The sequence below is a fragment of the Pristis pectinata genome, chromosome 16, assembly GCF_009764475.1.
Source record: "Pristis pectinata isolate sPriPec2 chromosome 16, sPriPec2.1.pri, whole genome shotgun sequence".
NCBI classification, from domain to species: domain Eukaryota; kingdom Metazoa; phylum Chordata; class Chondrichthyes; order Rhinopristiformes; family Pristidae; genus Pristis; species Pristis pectinata.
In genome coordinates this window covers 36,826,408-36,851,409 of record NC_067420.1, presented here as the reverse complement: position 1 = coordinate 36,851,409, position 25,002 = coordinate 36,826,408, and the positions used below count along the sequence as shown (strand labels likewise).

Sequence of the window (25,002 nt, the reverse complement as noted above, 5' to 3'; positions counted from 1 at the left end):
TTGGCCACTGTGTGTAGGTTAGTGGTAGAATCTGGGGCGTTGATGGGAATTAAGGAGAGAAAACAGACCTGACACAAACGGGAAACTGATGGTCAACATGGACGTGTTGGGATGAAGGACCTGTTTTTGTGTTGTGCAACTCTATAGCTGATTGAAGGGTTATGCAAACATGAAAGAAAATATTTAGAGATTCATAAGCACCCATTTACATAATACATCTAAGATTTGTTCAAGATTAATGAGCAAAACGATTTTCAAATTATAAGATCTTCAGTCTACAGCCCTGAGTTCTACGTCCTGTTCTTGATACAGATAACAAGATGACATGAAAGCCCTGAAGGCCGTTCAGAGAATTAAAATCTGGCTGCCTTTGGGTGAAAAGGATTAGACTTGTGCTTTTTAAAGAATAATGCCTGAAAATTAACATAACGCAAGATAGTAAAACACAAATAAAGAATTCAGAACAAAGCCACGGGGACAGATTCAAACCAGAATTATGGCCAACACCTGCAAGTTTTTGAAGTGATTACCACATGGATTGAGTGTTTGGGAGGAGCTTAATCTGTGAGATACTGTAGTGGGGAGAGCTAGAGGCAGCTTTTGAAATGGAGGAGCTAATGTGACCAAAGCAGTCTTACTCATCTGTAATTTTCCTGAGATAGCCGCCATTGCACACAGCAAGTGTGATTTCAATAATTGTCTTGCCGTAGGATATCTGACTGTGGACCCCAGAATGGCGAGGATGAAGAAATGCCAGAATTAACACTGGATTCTGTAAACCTATATCTGGCTTTGCTCTATGGATAAAATGGCAGCTGAGAAATTAAAAAAAGAAACATTTAAAAAAAAATAAAAAGGCAAATACTTCACACCCAGATGGCCCCAATATTTTTTTCCAGAAATCAGAGACCACCGCTACACACAACAAAATCAATCCCAGCACTGGAATAGTAGTAGCAGGTAATATCAAGGTCAGCAGCATTTCGTTACACAGACTCAGCCTCATTCAAACAAAGAAGGCGGCCACGAAAATATTTTCGGAGTTTGTGTTCCTTTCTTGCACTGAACACCGTCCACAAAATAAAAACAAAATTGCATTTTAGTACTGCTGCAAAGTCCAAGCACAATCTGACCTCATTAAACAGCCGTAATTTAACATTGTCGAGCAGGGGGAAAAAAACTGGTTCGCCTTCTGGCCCATTTTGCTGCTTGAACTAATAGGGGAAAGACTTTGAAGAAAAGCACAAACCTAACAATCAAAGAAATTCACAAATGTTAAATGCCAATTTAAAAATCATCTTAGACTGATGATGTCCTGCACATCCAAAGGAAGTTAAAGTCATTGCTTTAATGCCACCTCACAAAAGATGGGGAGGGGTGGCACCGGGATGGTTCAAAGGGACCAATAAAAAGAAAACAAAAGAAAACAAAAGACTATGACTTTTGACAACCGACTTTATGGAACCTGAACAAAATGCCTTTGATCGTGGGAAATCTGAAGTCACAAAGAAAATCAAAACAAAGTATATCAGTATAGGCTAAACAGTAACTAGAATGAAAGCCCATTGCTGCAAGTGTTAGGCTGTCAACTGTTCTATATTTAATGGAGTACTGTATGGCACTGGAATGAAGTTATTGCCAGGACACAATTAAGCTCAGTCACCACTAGAAACCATGGTTACAGAATATGGAGGAAGGTGTAGGGAGGAGTAGAAAGGAAACAAATCATTTTGCCACTGTGTGAGCAGCAAAACACTACAAATGCCTTGAATTAGACAACAGAAGTGGACCCAAAGATAAGTATAAAACGCACTTCAGTTTTGCCTTGTGCAATTTCCATTCATTATCTGAAGGTCAAGGGCTCTAAATATGTTGTCTCAGCACATTCCAAGAGAAAGATGTGGGTACATAAGTCTATTTGCATATCTTCCTGGGGGAAAGTGGGAGGAATAAACTAATGCAAAGGATAGTCTTCTTCACTAACTCAACTTTTGGGCATGAAATAGAATAAGGACATAATCTCTTACCCCATAAAAAAAACAGCAAAAATAAACTACTTCATGAATCACAGGAAAGAGCCAAAAAGACATCAAGCCCCAGGTTAACTCCTGTCCTACTGCGAAGACAAATGTCCCAGCTTCCCCTGTAACTGTGGGATATCACCATTCCAGGATGACTTTAAATTATCTTTTTATATATTTTGAATGAGCTCTTAACAGTCTCTGTGGTGAAGGCAAAACCATTTTATTTCAGTCTGCAGACAATAGATCCAGGTGGAAGTGAGACAAAGACAAAAATCAGAATTGACCAATATGTAAATGTGCCTGCAGATTAAGGCTCAAATGTGAAGAATGGCTATCTAGGGAAAGCTCAGGACAGCCTTTGGTGTCAATGGATTGGTAGCATTCAGAGAGTTGGTGAAAAAGGTTAATAAAAAAGGAAAAGTTTTCTTAGTGTACCAGGAAATGTCTGGGTTCTACCTATCCAACATGCTCTTAATCAAAATGTGACAGCAGGAGAACTTTCTTGGTCAACAGTACTATGTGTAAAGCAGTAGGCTTCCCACGTCTAGTCAGCTTTTGCTTTACAGCAGGATTATACTTATCCCTTTATTAAATAACTGGTGTACTTTCATTGATTTAAGTTTAGCCACCTGGCAAAGACACCAAAGTACCAGCAAACTAGAATCATAACCACAGCATATATTATCTTCAGAAGAGAAGAGGCAGTGGGGGAATGTTTTGGGAAAGTATGTGCAAGTGATCTCTTCATCTTAACCAAGACAGTCACCGAACATTCAGAATCATCCATTCAGAATCCAACAAAGCACTACTAATACAGAAATACAAGGATTAAACAACTCACCATTGTCCAGAGAGCACTGCTTGACCTCCATCTACAGACATAATTCATTGCCCATCCCCCAAGACATGTACTAACATGACCTCTTCATTGTCAACTTCAGAAAAGCAGACCACCAAAGCGGTCAAAGATTCAAAGAGGCAAGTTAAACTGTTGCATTTTGAGCCCAACTAAATTAGTAAGTTTCCACTGGCTAGGGATGAGTGCATCAATATCATATTTACACTTTAAGTAATCTCACTGGAAGGTCTTGTTTGGCATCTGGATGAATGCATCTTGATATGTGACACAGGCAAAAGAGAAAGATGGGTCATCTACAAAGACCAACTAGGAGCAATTCAAATTGTAACCAGTCAATACAATCACATCACAAAAGGTTACTGAATAAAAACCCGTCACCACCTCACAATAGGTAGCAGCCTGTCCAACAGAGATCCATATATTTAGTTGAAAACAAAAGATATCTGACCATCAAGCCACAGCACCAATCACTTCAGGTTCATTATCACTGACTGGTATGTTGTGAAATTTGTTTTGCAGCAATTAAATATGCTTCAACACACAAAGCAAAGTAATAACACAGCTTTACTTTAAAATTGAAGGCAATAAATCATCAGTACTTAAGTGCACTCATCATCAAAAGTTAAAAAAAACAAGTTCTACGTTAGCTGGTACCATCTGAATGTTTACAATTTTCTCATGAAGCTCAAAATGAACCAATGATTGCAACCACACACCTCCCAAATCCCATTTGCTCAAGCACCAGAGCTAAAGAGCTTGAATATTAGTACTGAGAGCAGGATAATTTCATGACTTGGATTTTATCAGTTTCAATTTATTTGCAGTTTTGAACGAGATAAAATACCCAAAAATATGTTACACGCAACAGCATGGACAAAAATAGGAACTTTTGCACAAGTTATTGTACATGTTACTGCAGTACCTCAGTAATATTCTTTCTGTCTATATTTAGTTTATCAACAAAGAACCTTTTCTTTCCCAACAAAAAGCTATGTGATAAGGCTCCCTTCTCATACCCAAGGTTTAAATAGTCTTCCTCATCTGTACTGAAGTGAATAATAGCTTGCTCATCCTTTGTTGTTTGTCTTTAAACTGCAATGCCTACATAAGGTCCAGCAAATAGTCTTCCTGCCAGGTGAAAAATCTAATCTATTCCACTTTTTCTTATGCCACCCATCTGCTCCAACCTTTAAATCTCCACCTTCAAAAAGCTTAGAAGTCTTTTTCCTTCATCTATTTCCCATATCATCACCAGGAAAAATAACCAGGTCATGTGAGAAATTGTTTCAGGAGTTTTTATGTCAATGCACATGCAAAAAGAAATTGAAATCAGGCCAGAATTTACAAAGCTATTAGAATGGATTATATTGTTCTCAGTGCAGTGCTACACCCAGCCTAGAACATTAACACCCACACAACAGGTGTTATCGCTACGAGTTATACAGTATTAATCCAGAACTATGATATTGATGTGAAGCTTCAGATCATGATTTGCCTTCAAACCTATCAATCAAGTTCAAATAAAGGACAATTCCCAAAAAATTGTTGGCCAGAGCTTATTACCATCTGATACCAAGATCATAAAAAGTAAATCGGCTTTAAGTGAGATGCAAGAGAAAGAAGGGCCTGGTGAACTGAGTGAACATCTAAAATTTGTCCTTGCTGATGTAAATGCTTTTTACTAAATGTAATACAATGGAAGAGAAGTTGAAGCATTAACATTTTTTTAAAAACACAGCTAAATGAATGCAAACACTCGATAGAAGCACAGTGGCTCTCCCATCACACTGCTGGTGGGCAGGCCATTGATCTGGCCTCTAAATACAAAGGTGACATCCACTGGAGTTGTTACGTCCATAGCCAAGTGAGTGGCTACTACAGCCCCTTTGACCGCTGTCTGATTTTACCTGAACAGTTACTCTGGTCAACGACCTGCTCATGTTTTTTTAAAAAAAGCTTTATTACAGAAACAACTCAGGGCGTGGATGATACTTCATGACAGTGACAAACTCAGCAAAAAGTCTTAGAGTGGAGTCTCAGCCCAGTAAGGAAGCTGAAGTGATAATGGCTGTCAAAACACTGTCGGGCAAATGATCATATTGCCAAGTGCAAACCGAATTCCTTAAAACCATTAACTCAACTTTCCCAAAGGATAATACACTGGAAAAATAGATGGTACACCAAGCTATCTAAAGCCTCCCCCAGATTTAATCCTTGATTTCAATCCTGGTCTGATCTCACTTCAGTAAAGCATGAATGGCCCATATCCTGAAGAATAATCTGTGATGGAGAGTGTACGCTGTTGTGATATCCCTGAATGTAACAGGGAGATTCAGCCAGGAGAACATATACTGTTAGAACATGTTAGAAAGCAGCCTAATTCATTGATTTAATGGCTTTACTAGATGAATTCCCTCATTAACAAAGTTGTTAAGTTGACAGCCCAAGTTTGGCTCTCTCCAGCTTTGATCTTCAAACAACAAATCTCAATTAGAATGGGTGCAAGTAATAAGAGTGGCTTTAGTTCCCCTGGGCTGTGTGGGTAAACATATTCCACAACTCATCAATTAACAACCACTGGAAGCTATGCATATATAGCCCAATTAATCTTTGCTCTGCACTCCCTGACCTAACTAGTTGAGGAGCCCAATGAGTCAACCTAGGAACCTTCAAGGACAGTGCACCCTTAATACTCATCCGCACACCCGCAAAATTAAACCCAGAGTGAGTGGCTGGGAGGAGGAAACCAATGGTATTGAAATCATGATACTTCAATTAGTCAGCGATCATAATCTCTAGATGTCAGATGTTTCCTATCTATTGTGCAGATCTATTGTAGTCAGTTTTTCTAGGAAAATAATCACATGTAGAGGTTTACCTGAAAACAGTCTCAAGCCTCCCACCAGATTATTAGACTGAAATAGCTGATCTAATGGCAAAGATAGGTAATCACAGTGATCAAAAGCAGGAAGCCTTTCCATTGACATCTGCTGAAATGTGCAAGTTAAAAAGAACTGGCCTGAGCTCCTCAGTGATAGTTTAAATTTTACTGCAAACTCTCAAAGAGTCATAGCTGAAGAACGGCCACAAATGTACAAAAGGACCATCACAGAAATGAAAACACACGATGAATCACTGGAGGAAAAACTAATCCTTGGTCACTGGTGCCAAATGCTTGTGAGTGTAACAGCTGTCGATCGTTCTACACCACCCCCCACTTCATACATTCAGTTCCATTAACTTCAATAGATCTAACTACTTGGTGTAGGAGAACCAGCAGCTGATAATTGCACACGTTTAGGATTTGCAACCAGTGATTATTTTCTTTCCCGCTATCTCTATCAAAGTAATTGAGAACAGCCTTGAAACCACATCCCACTCCGTGACCAATAAATTACTGATGTTCAAATTGATAATAACCCCTCAAGCATTATCAAAACTTGCTCTATAAATGAAAAGTCAAATCCAATGCACAACTAAGGGCAATAACAGTTCACTGACTAGCATTATTAAATAAGGCAAGATACATTTCATCAAATGAAAGATTTTATTTGGAATATTCTTCAACCACACTACTCACCACTTTCTCTCTCCAAGATAAAACCCTAACATTTTGTGCATCTCCAATTCTAAAGCTGATAAATAAACAGAATTCTGACAATTTGAATCAAATTGTCTTCTCCCTTCAATTTCCTTCTTCAAATACTTTTACAAATCTCACGAAACCTGGTGCCATTTAACAGGATGGCTTTGATACAGTGAAACTCAAATTGCTATTGGGTAGTTCAAATCTATTCAAAAAAGGGAACTCATTATGCTTAATACAAATTAGCAAAGAAAATAGATCCTCTCACACCAAAGGATCATTCAAAATCATTTTATCATATTATAAGACTATCAATTCAGAATGATATATAAATGTACTAGATGTAGCCAGAGAGCACCAATCTCCAATTCACCTAGGATTTCTTTTTAAACAGTGTGGAAGTTTCCATTTCAGTTATTACAGATTTATCATGCAACATCTTTTAATTATATTTAAATTATAATTAAATCAATCTTTTCATATGTAAGCTTGTAATCAATTTAGTATTAGTAAATTCCTGGATGATCATGGGCTATCATTACCATTCAGGAACACAATGCTCTTAGCAAGAATATGCAGTGTGATCCTATCTGATTTGAAGGTAGAAAAGTGTTAAAAAGAATACAGATCACAGACATATTTCTAAAGGCTAGCTTATCGCCTTTGCTGTAGTTTTACCAGCTTCATTTCCAACTTTGGGAAGGTTAAAACATTTTTTTGTCCTTACAAAACAAACAAAAAAAACTTTTGTTAAAAATCTTGAACAGCTGCACTGGTCATTATTGCAAAGTTTGCACTTCAGACCGATGAAGATGTGGTAATCACTATCCCAATTTAAGATTTGTCTTTAGAAGAATAAAATAAAATCTGTGAACTATAAACTCTGCCGGAACTTCTCGAAGTATCTACATCTCAGTATGGTAGCAATTGTTTTTGATATGATATAACCCAATTGTTTTTGATACAATATAACCCCGGGAAATTCAAACACCCGGCTTTTATCCGAACAGGAGAACGACTCTAATAACCTTTCATGGGGGAAAAAATGATAATAGGAAATACTGCTCTTTTTTAAAAATAATACTTTCACAAATTATTAATGCAAATCACCAAGTATTGGAATTTTAGCTTCCTCTCCCTCCTCCCAGCGCACAAATAATTGTAACGCAACCAACAAAAGTGTATTTTCCTACATATTTAAAGTACCAAGGTGTTGTCCTTGCTGCATTTTGAAAGAAAAAGCCTGCTCTCGCTTTGCCAGGGCTTGTTTAAATGCCCTGCAACGTTTTGCAGCTCCAGTGTGGGAGCCTCGCTCTTGCAACATGCACGAAGGAACCCGGAGAGAAGGGCAAAAGAAAATGGCGCAGAGACTAAGTCCTAACGGCCGAAAAGCCGGCTTTTCCCTCGCCATCGCGGGCCGCCGACGGGGGCTGGAGACCATCCGAGCCCCGGATCCCGGACTCTGGCTCCTGTAGAAGGGGCTGAGGGTGGTTTGGGGGCCAGGAGGGGGCTGCAAGGCGGTTATTTTGGGGGCCGATTTGAACAATAGGGCTTGCGGGCACGTCGACGGGACTTAGTCTCTGGACGCCATGTCTGATCCTCTTGTTCTCCACATTAAAAGGCAGAATAAAACACCACCTGCACCCTCTCGGGCCCAAATACTCACCGTTCAGCCGACAATCCGTGTTGACCTACAACACAAACCAAAAAAAAAGCAGGTTAAAACTTTTTTTGGGGGCACCAGCCTCAAAAAAGAAGGAAAAAATCCACAAGTTTCAAAAGCGATGGGGGGGGGGATATAATCAATCCACCTACCTGGGAGAGATGATCGAGGCTCATTTTTTTGAGGAGATTTATTTGTAGATGCTTCCCACCCCCCACTTGGCCGCTGAGAGTTTTATAATTTGAGTTGTATTCACACCAAGGAGCTGCCTCAGATTGAGCCGGTCCAGCTCACCGCGCGGAGACTAAGTCCCGGTTTCGGCACACTGCGCATGCACCGGGAGGGGGGGGGGGGGGTGTTTGCTCGCCGCGCAGTCTAAAGCCGCGTAGAGACTAAGTCCCGGTTTCGGCGCAATGCGCATGCACCGGGTGCAGATGGGGCAAAGTTTCACTTTCGGGCCATTCACATGTCAATCTTGGCTCTCGAATTCCAAGGCTCCAGATCCAGAAATGTACAGGCGCTTCCTCTCCCCCTCCCGACCCTCCTCAACACCCCTTTGCACCATCAAACTCCTTGCCCAGAAATATTTGCAAATCTATTGACTGGAAGGGATTTGGAAATAAGAATTCTCCCAGACGGGAAAAAAAGCCCAATCTTCCAAGAAGCTGCAATTATATAAAAAAATCACCCTTTCCGTCCTCTTGAAATAAAAGTTATCCAGCAGCAACATCCATTAAATAAAATGATGTCATAGTAGTTTCTGCTGATGTCAGTGCTGAATCATCATAAAAGCAGGTTGAATTTGCTCTGGAGTTTTAATAGTAACTTGCATTTACCCAATACCTTTAATGCTGTAACACATTTCAGTGGAGCAAAATCAGGACTGTAAATAAAAGGCATACATTTAAGGTGAGAGGGGATTTAAAAAGGACCTGAGGGGCAACTTTTTCACACAGAGGGTGTTTGGTATTTGGAATGAGCTGCCAGATGAAGATGTAGAGGATACAATTATAATGTTTAAAAGACATTGGGACAGGTACATAGATAGAAAAGGCCAAGAGGGATATGGGCCAAATGCAGGCAAATGGAACCAGGTCAGATAGATATATTGGTCAGCATGGACAAGCTGGGCTGAAGGGCTTGTTTCTGTGCTGTATGATCTATGACTCTAATGACTTCTTCCATTTTGTATCCGTCAAAATCTACGATCCATCCACAAGGGAGTTATCAAATCAAATTTAGGGACATAATCAGGCATCACAATAGCTGATCCCAACCTTTAGGTTTTCCAGAGCATCTTAGAGGAAGCAAGACACATAGTGAGGTCCAGGAAGTTAATTCCAGAATGTAAGCCCTTAGCAATTAAAGGCACAGCCACCAATAGCAGGGTGAAACATGCTGGGGTGTCCGAATTGGAGTAATGTTGATTTCTCAGAGACCCGTATAGCAGGTGGAGGTTGCAGACACTGAGATGAAGCCAGGTAGTGATCTGAAAAGAATGAGAAATTTAAATTCAAGGCCGCGCAAAATTGCTGTGTGAAAGAAATGAAAGACTTGCTTTTTTATGGCATCCTTCACAGTCTTGGGTCTTCCTAAATATTTTACAGCCAATTTTGTCATTATTGTAATGTAGGAAATAAATAACCAACTTCCATTAAGCAAGCTTCCACATGCAGCAATGTGATAGAGGCCTGATAATTTATGTGGCATTGACTGACTGATGAATACTCAAATCTCTCAGTCTCTGCTTTGAATGAACTCTGTGAGTGAGTCAACACAGACCTCCAGGGAAGTGAATTCCAAAGATCTACTACCATTGTCATGTGGAAATTTCCCCTCATCCCTGTCCTAAATGTCCAAACCCTAATTCTGAAACCGTAACTCTTGGTTCTGGACTCCTTAGTCAGTGGAACCATCCTCCCTACATTTAGCCTATCAAGTCCTGTAAGAATTTTATAAGTTGCAACAAAATCTCCTCTAATCTTTACAAATTGTAAAGAATACAGATCTTTTCTTTTTTATATATATTCATTCAAGGAATGTGGGCTTTGCAGGCTGAGCTAACATTTAATTGCCCATCCCTCATTGCCCTTGAGAATGTGGTGGTGAGCTGCCTTCCTGAACTGCCTTCCTGAGGTCCTGCAGTATCTCCTCATATAGCAAATCTGCTGTCCTTGGAAGCAGTCTAGTGAATCTTTGTTGAACACTCTCTGTGACAAAAGTATCCTTTTTTGGTAAGGAGACCAAACTGTACACAATACATAGGTGTGGTCCCACCATGCATGGCCTAATATAATTGCAGTAAGACATCTGTACGCAAATCCTCTCATACTAATGTTAAGATACCCTTTGCCTTCCTCATCACTTGCTGCACCGACATGTTGACTTTCAGTGACTTGTATACAAGGATAACTCGGTCTCTTTGAACATCAACTTGATCCAACCTCTTACGATTTAAACCAGTCTGTTTTTCTGTTTGTGCACTGAAGTGGATAACTTCACATTTTTTCCATATCATATTACATATTCTAGCCCAGTCACTCAGCTTGCCTGTAACCCCTTGAAGCCTCTTTACATCCTCTTTTCTACTTAAAATCCTACCTACATTTTTATTGGTGTCAAACCTGGAAATATGACACTGAGTTCCTTCAGCCAAATCATTGATGTAGATCTTGAACAGCTGAGGCCCAAAACTGATCTCTGTGATACACCACTAGTCACAGCCTGCCTATCCGTGCTAGATACACTTATTCCCACTTGTTGTTTTCTATCTGATACCAGTTCTTAATCCCCATCAATATAGTAATCCAATTCCGTATGGTCTAACCTGGTTGAACAATTTTCTTTGAGGGACCTTACTGAAAGCCTCCTGAAGTCTCAAGTACACCGCATCCAGTGGTTCTCCTAAATGTTAAGGAATTCTCATAGCTTAGTTCCACGACTTTTCTTTCACAGATCCATACTGACTCTGCTCTTTGGGATTTATCTCATTTTAGTCTCACCAACTTATGTATTAATGTTTTATCTAATATATATTCCCCTCAGTCCCACATTCTTGCTAGATTTCTAGTTCTCCAATATTTCTGGCATGCCAGTGGCTCTACTTCATTAGGAGTCTGAGGAGATTTGGTATGTCACCAAAGACTCCTGCAAATTTCTACAGATGTACGGTGGAGAGCATTCTGACTGGTTGCATCACAGCCTGGTATGGAGGCTCCACTGTACAGGATCAAAAGAGGCTGCAGAGGGTTGTAGACTCAGCTATCTGCATCACAGACACAACCCTCCCTGCCATTGAGGATATCTTCAAGAGATGGTGCCTCAAGAAGGCAGCACCAATCATTCAGGATCCTCACCACCTGGGACATGCTGGGTTACTACCATCGGGGAGGAGGTACAGGAGCCTGAAGACCCACATTCAACATTTCAGGAACAGCTTCTTCCCCTCTGCCATCAGATTTCTGAATGGTCCATGAACCCATGAACACTACCTCATTATTCCTCTTTTGCACTATTTATTTATTTTTGTAACTAATTGTAATTTTTATGTCTTGCACTGTACTGCTGCTGCAAAACAACAAATTTCATAACATATGTCAATGATTATAAATCTGATTCTTCTTCTGAGAAGACAGAGATAAAGCAGTTGTTTAATTCCTCTGATAGTTCTTTATTTTCCATCATAAATTCTTCCATCTCTGTCTGGAACACACCTCCATTTGTCCCCTGCTAGTCCATTCTTTTTAATATACCAATAGAAGCTCTTTCAGTCCACTCCCATATTCTACTTGTCCTTGTACTTCTGTAACGTGGTCAGTAAGGCTGATAGATCAGTGGAATGCTGCAAGTCAGGTGGCTGAGTTTTTGATGAAATCAAGTTTTAGGCAATGGAAGTCAGACAGTAGGGAGCCAATTATGCTTGAAAATATGTATGAATGAGGAAACGGGTGTGTGGCAGGGTTAAGAATCGTAGATATTAAAGAGAAGGTAGAATGGTATTGGTATTGGTTTATTATTGTCACTTGTATCGAGGTGCAGTGAAAAGCTTGTCTTGCATACTGACCATACAGGTCAATTCATTACACAGTGCAGTTACATTGAGTTAGTACAGAGTGCATTGAGGTAATACAGGTAAAAACAATAACAGTACAGAGTAAAGTGTCACAGCTACAGAGGAAGTGCAGTGCAGGCAGACAATAAGGTGCAAGGTCACAACAAGGTAGAATGCCTTGATAAAGGAAGGTATAAGGGGTCAGAAATTTTATTCCAAGGTTCCAATCTGCCTGGTTTAATCTGAGGCAGTGGTCAGGGAGAGCGATGGAAAGCAGTGAATGAAGACCGAAGACTCTGATGTATTGGAAGAAAATGACCCTAGTCTTCTCAGCCTTTAATTGAATTACATTAATCCTACTCAACTAGCAGCCTGAAGTAGTAAAGATGGTGGAAATGTGTGATGCGAACATGTTGAAACTGGCATGTTTTACTTTAATGTCATCAAGGATCAGCATGCAGATAAGAAACAAGAGGGAGTAATGTTTGGATCCTTAGGAACTTGGATATGACTGATTTAATCCGTCACTCATCCTAAATTATGTATGTTTTTATTCAAACAGAACATCATGCCAAAGAGTGAATGATGCTGTAGTGGTTAATTTACTGGACCAGTAATCCAGAGGCCTGATTTGGAGACATCAATTCAAATTCTTCTGTTGGAGACTTCTAAACTAAATTAACTAAGTAATTGCAAATCTAAAATAAAACTTGCCTAAGTTATTGTGACCAGGAAACCATTGGAATACTTTGCTAATGTGCCTCCCTTGCCTAGTCTGGGAAAGGGGTGGTGGGGCGAAGGCTAAGGACAACAAGCTGTCTTCTATCTGTACCGTCCAATGGGGTGGGTGGCATCCTGGGGAATCTGCCATGTCTTGAATGCAACAAAGAATTCCCATCCCATGAGACGATCGAGACCTAGATTGTGCACCAGAGCCACATTGTGAATTGTTCTTCCTGGACAGAAATAAACATCTGGAAATCCTCTGTAGGTGTGGCTGATGTCCAAGGTCAGCCTGGCTTGAGCAGTGGAAGTAAATACGAATCTGCGGAAATTCCTGCTGCCCACAGGGTCTGCAGAGCCTGGCAGGGTTTGACCTGGAAGTGGGGACCTTTTTTTACCTTTTGGACAGCTAATATCACTCTCTGAATAATCATGGGCCAAGTTAGTGTTCTTGACATAGCTGGGTGAAAAGTCCTTTGGTCTAAGAGCAGCAGAGAGGGGAATTCAAGAGCAACCTGGCCTGGTAGTGCTGAAGAGCATTGCATCATTCAAGCATGGTTCAGGGTCATAGCACAGGAACAGGCCCTATGGTCCACGATGTCTGTGGCGAACATGATGCCAAACTAAACTAATCTCTTCTGCCTGCACATGATCCATATCCCTTCATTCCCTGCATATTCATGTGTCTGTCTAAAAGCCTCTTGAACGCCACTAGTCGACTAGTCTTTGGTGCTGCTGGGAGCATCCTGTAGGGCCACAATGGGAAGAAGATCAATTAAGCCAAACAGTGCTCTCAGCACTGCACAGATTTCTTTCATCTGTTATTTTAGTGCTCCTGTGGGCAATATAACAACATATGATTTTATACCTTTATTAAATAATAGGGCTAAGTAGGGAATAATAGCAAAATATCTTCTGCACTACTTAAGCACTTCCCTCTACTCCCACCCTTCTAACTTAAAGTCCTCCTCAGTTCCTGTCCCAAATTTTGAATGATATGTTTAGCCCTTTACACTTATTTTCAGTGATTTTAATTTTCACTTCAGTTCCCCACTTCTCTTCCCTCATTAAAGTAAGTCTTCAGTGGCCCGGCTGTGCTGCAGATCCCTTGCAGCTGGACAGGCCCAAGATCTGCCACAAAGCCCAGACTCTCACTCTGCAACCTCAACAAGCAGTTGCAGCAGGCCCATGTGCAAGCGCAAGTTTCCGTGCAAGGAGAAAGTTATGAATTCAGCTGAATTAGTTTTAAAATGGCAAGTTTGATACCAAATCTCCATGCCCAGGAGTCATATTAGGCAAGAAAAGAGAACTGCTCTCTGAATGCAGTTCTGTAATTTAAAGGATCAGGTGGAAGTGCTCCTTCATGGGAAGCTTTAAGCCCTTGATGCATGTCTGACGAGACTTGGTAGAGAATGGCAGGAATGTACCTTGATCTAAAGAGTTTCAATGAACTCATTAAAATCAATCCTAACATATTCTACTGACAACTGAAACATCGAACAAGGAGGGATGTTTCATTGTTGCAGAATCTCCTGAAGATCACCAAAGCTGTCAGATGAATCTGAAGGAATTGATAATAAGATTCCCCCATTCCTCAGCCACAAATGTAATCCTTGTAATTTTGAAAAAGCAAGAAAGGAGTCAAGGAAAAAACTCACAACATTTGCTGATGCTGTCTGGGTTGGAATCAGGTTCTTTAACCTATTGGAAATTGATTCAGTTATTCTCACAACTACAATGTCCCAGGCTTTGATGAAAATGGAAAAGTGGCTATTGGATGAAGACAGAATAAGGTTTAGCTCTGATTCTACTGACCAAATGTACTAGGGATGATTAGTTAGAGAAGGTTCCCGGAGTTATTGGCTCCCATTGAGCTGTAACCCATCAAGGGTCACAAATTCACATCAAAAAAGGAAAAATGATTCCTGGATTCATCTGTTCCTGGATATCCCTGTGTAGGTTGAAGGGTAATACTTACAGCAGTGGTGACACAGGCATGGGGGTGGGCAACCTTCTTCAGCCTGCTGGGAATCCTGGTTGAAAAGGTGGTATACCCGGAGAGTGGTCTTGCACTTCCTAGGCTGGAGAAAGCCATCAGAGGGTAAGATGATGTCCCAGTGGGGCATACAACTAAAGAGCTCATTGAGAAGTGTGATGCCTCACAGACTTGGTCCCAATCCAGAAAAACCATCAATGACCTAATTTTTCTGACCAATCTTGATAGAAATGAAATTTCCCATCTACTACCAACTGCCATTGTCATGAACCAGCAACAAAAGAAACACACTGAGCATGATTCAGTGTTAAAAGCTATTTTATTAATCACTACTATTGATAATACGTAAAATAAAAGTAAAAATGTTAGTATGTTAGAATTCAAGAATGTTAAACCTCGAACGTTAACCCCAAAACTAAACTCTTCGTGTGTGTGTGTGACAAAGTCCAAAACTCCCAGTTCCTGAATGGTTCTTAAAGTTCAGTTCCGCAAGCCATAAGGTGAAACATGAGCAAGGGCTTCTTCAACAACCACCGTTGTCTGAAGATAAGATGTAGATGTAGAAAAACAGAGAGAGTACATACGAAATCCAAATGTTCCACGATGGAACCCAAACGACACTTCAGTGTTTACTCGGTAGTGACTTCCTCACCCCGAAAAGCATCCGAACCGTGGTCGTCCACATACAAATACCTGTTTCCTTCTACAGGTCAGCAACAAAGTGAACTCCACCGGATTACTTCCAACTTCCATACATGGATTTCAGTGGCAAACACAGTTATTGTTTCTCATCCATCGATAGAGAAAACAAGCAGGCTGGTGTCTCTCTCCCTTCTCTCTCTCTCTTCTTCTTCTTCTTCTTCCACAACGTCATTACGTCCTTTATCTTCTATTGACGTAAGCACGCCCCACACACACATACACACACACTCTCTATCTTAAAGGGACTTTCACTGAGTCCGTAACACCTCCCACCTAAAAAAAAATTTTCCCAAGAAAATTTTAACCGCGCATAGAGTTAGTAATGTTAATAATTATCACGCTACACAACTACAGACTATCAGATTAGTACAGATACATGTTTCCCATTCCTCAGTAACAGGAACATGAGGAGGTCTCCATTTCCTCATTAACACTCCATTTTTGACATAGTATCCAGTTGGCACCTTTTCAATCTCCTCACATGAGAGTGCTTTTTCTTTCAATTCTGTCAACTCAGGGTCCTTTTTCTGTTCCACCATAAAATCCTTCCTCGACAAAGACAAATCTTTAAATTCAGGCTCACTGTAAGGATGTTGATCCTCCAGTGAAGACAGAAAAGTCTCAGATAAGGCATCAAAATTTTCTTCCTGTTTAGGACTGTCACAAGGAACCACATCAGACTGCACCGGACTGTCTGTCTTGGCTAATTCTTTAGCTCTAGCTCGAGTCACCGCACATGATGGGTAAACATCTGAATCATCCTCAGACTCATCAATCCTTGGTTTGGTTGTTAACCGTACCACAGGATCACTTTCTCCATTTGCAAGGTCATTTCCCAATAACAAAGAAACTCCTTCCACTGGCAAACTAGGTCTTATCCCTATCTCGACTGGTCCTTCTACGAACTTTGACTTTAAAATCACCCTGTGAAAAGGTACAGACATGGTCTCACCTGTAACGCCTCGTACTAGATTTACTTCACCAGTGTCACTTTCTTCACCAAAATTTAAAACACTGTCCAGCAAGAGAGATTGACTAGCCCCAGTATCTCTAAGAATTTTCACTGGCACCTGGGGTGACTCATCATTCAGTGAAACAAAACCCTCTGATACATACGAACGGAATTCTTTTCTCACCTCCTCCAACTTTTCCGCTTTTCCCTCTTGCAAGGACTGATCTTTAACAGCATCTCCTAAACCTTTTTGATTTTTAATTGCCTGAAAGCAAGCATTGGGCCCAGCTTCCTTCTTTTTCTTCAAAAGGGCACAATTAGATATCACATGGCCAGGTTTCTTACAGTAATAACAAGTACGCTCAACAGGTTTCTCCAGCCCTGGCTTCTTTTCATCTTTTCCTTTTTGATTACCTCCCAATTTAATCTCTGGTTTACCTGGATTGTCTTTGTAACTCTTTTGAAAGGTTTTAGGTTGTCCCCATTTGGATTTATGGGTTAAAGCATAATCATCTGCCAACCTAGCAGTTTCTTGTAAAGTTTCCACTGCCTTTTCATTTAAATATGTTGTTAATTCAGCTGGAACACATCTTTTAAAGTCTTCCACCAGTATCAATTCTGTCAATTTATCATAATCCCCATCTACATTTTTAGCCAGGCACCATCGTTCAAAACATATTCTCTTTCCATTGGCAAATTCCATATAAGTCTGATCTGCAGATTTCCTCAAGTCTCTGAATTTTTGTCTATAAGCCTCAGGGACCAATTCATAGGCCTTCAATATAGCTTGTTTTACCTTGGTATAATCAGCTGCATCCTCAACAGACAAAGCAGAATAAGCTTTTTGAGCTTTACCTTTAATCACACTCTGTACCATAAGAGCCCATCCTTTCCTTGGCCAGTTTGAACTCACAGCAACCTTTTCAAAATGTTGGAAATACTGATCAACCTGATCTTCCTCAAAAGGAGGGACTAATCGAACCTCCCTGCTGGCTGAAAAACCATCATCAGAATCAGATTCCGAACTCCTACGCTTCATTTGTAACTCATGCTGCCTCTGTTTTTCCTTCTCCTCTGCCTCAAACTTTAACCGAATTAGTTCCCGTTCCGCCTCTAACTTCATCCGAGTTATCTCTCGTTCGGCCTCTAATTTATTTTGCTCTCGTTCAGCCTCTATCTTTAACTGGGTTTGTTCTCGTTCGGCCTCTAATCTCTTTTGCTCTCGTTCAGCCTCTATCTTTAACTGGGTTTGTTCTCGTTCAGCTTCTATCTTTGCCAGCTGCACCTGTGCCTCAGAAATTGCTATTTCACTGCCAGGAAACTGTTTTAACACTTCCTTCTCAAACACCTTCTTTTCCACATAATGGCCAGCTATCAATCTCTGAATATCTGCCTTTCTCATAGACTGCTTTACTTCTGTAAGGTTTAGCCTTGTAGCAATCTTTATCAAATCATCCTTTTTCGCCACCTCCAATCCCTTTTGGGTTGGTGACTCCAAAAATGCCTTAATATCCATTGCTGCTGGTTTCCACACACACAAGCCAATTAAAAAAGAATTTATCAGAGCTCCCTCAAAAATCTTTGGATTGAATCTCGAACAAATCTTGTCAATCTGGGGTACAATCCCAGATGACACTCGTTAACCTTGGGAACTATCCCGGACGAGCCCCCAATTTTGTCATGAACCAGCAACAAAAGAAACACACTGAGCATGATTCAGTGTTAAAAACTATTTTATTAATCACTACTATTGATAATACGTAAAATAAAAGTAAAAATGTTAGTATGTTAGAATTCAAGAATGTTAAACCTCGAACGTTAACCCCAAAACTAAACTCTTCGTGTGTGTGTGTGACAAAGTCCAAAACTCCCAGTTCCTGAATGGTTCTTAAAGTTCAGTTCCGCAAGCCATAAGGTGAAACATGAGCAAGGGCTTCTTAACAACCACCGTTGTCTGAAGATAAGATGTAGATGTAGAAAAACAGAGAGAGTACATACGAAATCCAAATGTTCCACGATGGAACCCAAACGACACTTCAGTGTTTACTCGGTAGTGACTTCCTCACCCCGAAAAGCATCCGAACCGTGGTCGTCCACATACAAATACCTGTTTCCTTCTACAGGTCAGCAACAAAGTGAACTCCACCGGATTACTTCCAACTTCCATACATGGATTTCAGTGGCAAACACAGTTATTGTTTCTCATCCATCGATAGAGAAAACAAGCAGGCTGGTGTCTCTCTCCCTTCTCTCTCTCTCTTCTTCTTCTTCTTCTTCCACAACGTCATTACGTCCTTTATCTTCTATTGACGTAAGCACGCCCCACACACACATACACACACACTCTCTATCTTAAAGGGACTTTCACTGAGTCCATAACACCATGCTACACTCACACACTTACTATCTCTTCAACCTTCACACATGCATCTCATACCTGACATACATTTCAAGTACTCAGCCATGAGAGCTACATGACATTCACACTCCCACCCACATACAGCCACACACATATATGCATAATCATACACACACACACACACACACACACACACACACACACACACACACACACATACATATACAGGAATACACACAAACACACACACACGCACACATACAAACACACACATGCATGCATGCACATATACACACACAAACACACACACACATATACAGGAATACACACATACAAACGAACACACACACATACACACGCACACATACACACACAACTCGTTCTATAATACTACCCTCGCATGCAATTGATGTCTGCAGCAGTAGGGACAACAGGCTCAGTTGCTTTGAGGTGCAGTCAGTTGCCTTGAGGTGCAGTCTTCATGAGCTTGGCAATCATAGACCCTAAAGCCAGCAGAAGATGAGAAGTGATTGCAGTTGAAAGCATATTGAGATGTTGAAATCCAACCTTTGTCTCTTCCCGCTTCCTCTTCATACACACTCTCTTCAGTTTTATAACCTATGTATGGTCGAAGTGAGCCTCTCCCATTGTTTTCCATCCTATCACCTGACACCCTTGTGCCCTTCTCTTTTCAGGTCTCCAAGGAAAGCACGAGGTGGACTCTGGTAGGCAAGGACTGTGCCCTAATAACAGCCAGACTGTGTCCACTGAGGATGAGCTGGGTAAATCTGGTGAAGTACAAGAATGCCCATTCTAATGAGGAGAATACATCAACCCCCTGAGAAAGGTATTCTTTTGACTGTGTAATTTATTTAAATTAGTTCCAATAGTCTTATTTGATTTTTAGTGTGTGGATATTCTTATTGACTCACTTAATGTAAAGCAGCAATTCATGTTTTTAATTAAGAATTTTTAATTTATTTTTTTATCTGTCATATTACTGAATGTTTGAGAATGTCAGAGATTACAAATATTCACTAATCCTGACCAGACTGACAGCTTGTGTAACTGGGGAGGCTGGGGATTCACCAAAGTGGTTTTGTGACTTCAGCCTTTCCTCAGTCAACTCCTATGTTTTGCTTAGCCAAGCCAAAGCGATGGGAGATGGGTTTCCCAGTGGAAGACTCTGCCAGGGGCCAGGCTGGAACCAACAGTGCAGTACAGGGAAGGCAGCCGATGCTTTAAGCATAATGGAAGATACACCCCACTAGAACTTACCAGCACCACAGAACAAATTTATAGACCAACTTCAAATACATCATGGAGACACTACAAACGCTGGAATCTGGAGCAACACACAAAATGCTGGAGGAAGTCAGCGGGTCAGGCAGTATCTATTTCCCTTCAAATACATCACAACTGGCAACAAGGGTAGTCTGAACTACCCACAAAAATTAGCACTGAAGGAAACAAAGCAATGGGTGGAAATTATTAGGTTTTGTTACAAGACCCCAAAGACTCTGCAGTCAAGAAAAGGAAATAAAGGAACACAGGAATCAAAGTACCCAGGTGCAGTGTGAGTTGGTTAATTTGTGCGGACATCAGCAAGTCAAAACAAAGAGAGGAAAAAAAGGTGCAGGATGCAGCAAAAAACGTCTCCTATTTACCTGAACGAGGATTTGTATACTTGCATCAGTTTTAACTTCTTTTTGGCTTAGTGGACACAATCTGCCAGGCAACATCTGGTGTGCAATTCAGAGGGAAACCTTGCAGGTGTAAAACACAGAGGAGACAAGCACATTGTCACCTTGGGAGACAGGAAAATCTAGAGGATCAAATGTGAAAGGGCTTGATAGACAGTCAATGAAGTGTACAATTAAACATATGAGTCATTTAATGATCACATGGAATAACATGGAATAATCACATGGTCGAAGTTCATGTTGAGAATATGCAGGCACTGTGAGATAGTGAAAGAAAATAATTTTACATACAGAGATGGGTTCCAAAGCATATTACGTGCTTACTAACTCAATAACTCCACATTGACCTGATGTCCCAATATCATCATCAAACCCATCAACATGAGTGGTGCTGTTCTGGTTTGGAAACTGACCTCTATTTCACAGAGGCCAAAATTTCAGTTTTCACTCACCTCCACATACCTCACTCTGAACCACAACGGTCCTCTGAACATCAGGCCATTGTCTCCCAGATAGTTCTAGATCTCATTTACTCAGAAGATCTTCCCTCCACAGCATCCAGCCTTATAGTCTCCCAACTTCACACAGCCTGTTTCCACTTCCCATTTTCACCAAGATCACAAAGACCCATCTTCTTTTGCTCCACTAAACCTATTTCTGCCTACCTCAATTTTGTTTCCAATTTGTCATCCTTTCTTGGTGTCCCACTTACATCCTTGACACTTCTGATGCCCTCCACCATTCAGAGAGATTGTTGCAACACGTGGTATATCTGTGAAATTAGTTAACAGTACACTATTAATGCCACATTTGAAATGCAATGTGACCAAGCTTCACGAATTTCTTTATATCACCAACAGTGCAGCTGAACAGTCTGTTTGTGTTTAGAAAGAAGATTTGAAGGTTGGTTTTCCCAGGTTGTTCTACTTTGACAATGAATCATCGGTTGGCTAACTTTTTGAGTATTGCACAATGCCACATTCTTTCACAGGTTTCACATCATTGACTTCCAAAGTGTTTGAATTTGGCATGGCCTAGCTTGGAAGAGAGATTGAGGAGGCAGTGTGAAACAAAAGCTACTAGAAGAGGCAAAGAGAAATAAATCTCATGGTGAAATAGTGGGAGTGATGAGTAAGTATGACATGCAGAAGTGGGACATTGATGACAGTACAAGTCTGTGATCAGAATTGATACTTGGCACAAATTGGAAACAAGGTCAGACCATACTGACAAAATGATTACAGTGAGAGACATGCTAAATATTTTGAAGAAACATGTAATGATAAATTTATTTCAGAGGTGGATTTAGAACCACTTGAGATAAGGCATAATTCAACAGTTAGTACACTCAAGATGTCATAAAAAAGTACCTACAACGACACAGACTCAATGCAGTTAAGGTCCAAGCATGTGGAACAGCTAGATAAGAAAATGAATATGTAATTGGCGTATTTATGTGAAGGATGCTCACATTTCCTTTTCCTTTCAAAGAGGGAAAGCAGTATGGTGTATTTGCATGTTAATATTTGGTAAGTCATATTAGATTTTTAGTCTGTAATGAAGTACTGTGTAATGAATTGACCTGTACGATCGGTATGCAAGACAAGTTTTCACTGTACCTCGGTACAAGTGACAATAAAAAAACAATACCAATACCAATACCAATACATATCCTTGTTCTGAAATGTTTGGTGTCTTCTCAAGATTATGGTATTTAGAATTTACCTGTAGTGAAAGACTGCAGACATTTACACAGTGCAGGAATGCTTCCAAGATCACTTTCAAATACTCATCTATGAGGAATTGACCACCACTTACAATCAATTTTATCCTGCCATCCAATCTGGTATTACTTTAAAAACCTCTGTCACTTGACTGAATTTCTACACCTTTTTGCTTCAGGAACTTTTCTTGTGATTCAGTGATCTTAGCAAGAAAACTGGCTAAATTTAGATTAGCTTTCAAACCCTGCCACAGTCAAGATAACAAAAATGCAGCCAACCAGCTAGGAAGGCACTCACGACCTTAGACAATATTTGTTTGACTGAATTCATGGGAATCTTTTACTCCACATGCAGAACATACCTGAAACCTAGCTGGTTTTGATTAGGCTGTGCTGTCAACTGAGTTTACCATACAGTGTGAATGTCTGCAGTCATTGCACCATAATTTCAGGGATGATGGGAGATTTTAAGGAATAATATTCCTGTTTCACTCTGTTCAATCCCTGGCAAGTGATATTCAATTTGCATTGATGGAATGTGTCCTTTCACTAAGAATTTGAAAGGTTTAAAAGTAATATTCATTAGCCTATCTAATTGCATGCCCTACTTTAAATATGTTTTGTTTGTATTCACTTGAACAAAAATTATAAACCCCTTCAAACTTAAATACAATACTTAATGTTGCAAAGGAAATATCAATGGATTAATCATGGAGATGGCACAGTTATAAAGAATAAGGAATGAAATTATGAATGAATGAGAGGTAGTTACAGTATGTTATCCTCCGGAGATTTTAATGGCATCACTTCATTCACAGCCATCACCGAGGTGCAGAGAAATAAAGCAATGATACAGCGGAAGATGATCTAGGCTTCCATGTGAAGGACAAACATGTGGGTTGATGCTTTCTCATCCAGCATAGACCCTTTTAAAAGTAGCCTCAAAAAGAACGTTGTTGCTTGTAGCTCGCACATATCCCTTTCAATTTCCATGGATTCTCTCAATGATGGTTCTGATTTTTATTCCACTAATAATATCAGCAAAATGAAAGAAAACCTTTAAGTTTTCCAAAGTGAATTTACAAAGAAGAATGAATTGATTCTGCTTTCTGTTGCAACTTGATTCAATAAATAATGGACTTGATTATTCAGAACCTCGTCCTCAAATACTACTTTTCATTGATAATTGTAGCGTACTCAACACATGAAGAACTCCCAGCATGAACCCATGAATCACTCGAGAGTTAATAGCTTAGCAATTCTGGCCATTGGAAATGGTTCAACAGGATCTGTAGAATCAAAGCTATTGATTTATTTGTTGAAATTCTCAAAATAAAGCTAGTAGTAATTTGGAAATTTATTTTAATAGGATCATAGAGTTGAGACAGAAAGAGGCCTTTCTGCCCATTGAGTCTATGTAGCCTCCAGTAGAGTAATCCCATGAGTCCCATTCCCCTGCTCTTTCCCCAGAGCTCTTTAATTATTTTCTTACAGTTATTTTCCCCTTGCATCAAATCTCTTCTTGGTCCTTTTTGCTCAAAGGAAAACACCCCAGCTTCTCCATTTTAATGTTCTGGTCAAGATCCCTCATCCCTCAAAGTGTTCTCTGCACCATTACTGGGACCTTCATTTATCAATTTACCACTGGTTTTAGTACCTGTTGAGCTTCATTCATAAATTTGCCTTTCCTATCATTCTGAACTCATGAGCCTGGTAAAGGCCACTTCCTCCAGCCTTACTCTTGTTGGCAATGGGTGCATATATCCAATTAAAATAACAACTTCCATTCATATAGTGTCTTTAATGTTGCAAAATATCCCAAGGAGGTCCACAAGAATGTAATTCTTCACAAATTGACACAATGCAGAAGAAGCTGACATTAGGACCATTGATCAAACCCTATGTCAAACAGAGAAGGTTTAAGCGGGCTCTTAAAGGAGAAGAGAACGAGGCAAAGAGGTTTAGGAGTGGGAAGTAGGCCCCAGTAAAATAGCTTTAATGAAACCTCGAATTTAATCACAATCTAGGTAACATTCTAATCCTTAAACTAAAATTAACTTGTTGAGATTTTATTGCCTGTCATTTAATAATGTGGTTTTATTTCTTTGCTGCAGATGCAACAGTATGTACTGAAACTCAAAGGCATAGATTGAGGAAAAAATACATTAGGATTATGAAGGCTCTTCCTCTGAAAGAACAAATAGAATCCTGTAGAACAGATTTTCTGTCACAAATTCTACCTCATCCATGTAAGGTTTCAGAAATTCTTTATCCTGGAATCTTTATTCACCTGAATAAAGATTCCAGGATAAAGCAGAAGCTCTGTGGTCCAAAAAGATCTGGAATCCAAACTTAATGAAGGAAGTAACTCTTCAAGACATTTATTTTCTTTCTTTATTCATTTTTTTTGGATCTGGGCATCACTGGCAAGTCCGGCATTTATTACTTGTCACAAATTGCCCTTGAACTGAGTGTCATGCTAGGCCATTTCATATCTGTTTAAGAGTCAAGCACATGGGTGTTACATATGGTCTAAATCAGGTAAGAATGGCAGATTTTCTCTCCTGAAGGACATTAGTGAGCCAGATGGGTTATTACCACAATCTGGTAGTTTTGTGATCATTATTAGTGTTTGTTTTTAAATTTCAAATTATTAACTGA

The 25,002-nt window shown here is 40.1% G+C and overlaps 1 protein-coding gene across 1 annotated transcript in view; it reads right to left on the bottom strand.

Annotated features, from left to right (window-relative positions):
* Positions 1-8,448, bottom strand: part of LOC127578748 (DNA topoisomerase 1-like) — a 55,386-nt gene extending 46,938 nt beyond the window's left edge. Inside the window, exons 1-2 of the mRNA XM_052031161.1 lie at positions 8,285-8,448; positions 8,136-8,160 (exon numbers count right to left, since the gene is read on the bottom strand). Coding sequence (XP_051887121.1) covers positions 8,136-8,160; positions 8,285-8,308 — 49 coding nt within the window. The 5' untranslated portion in view covers positions 8,309-8,448. The remainder of the gene's footprint in view (positions 1-8,135; positions 8,161-8,284) is intronic.
* Positions 8,449-25,002: the final 16,554 nt, after the last annotated feature.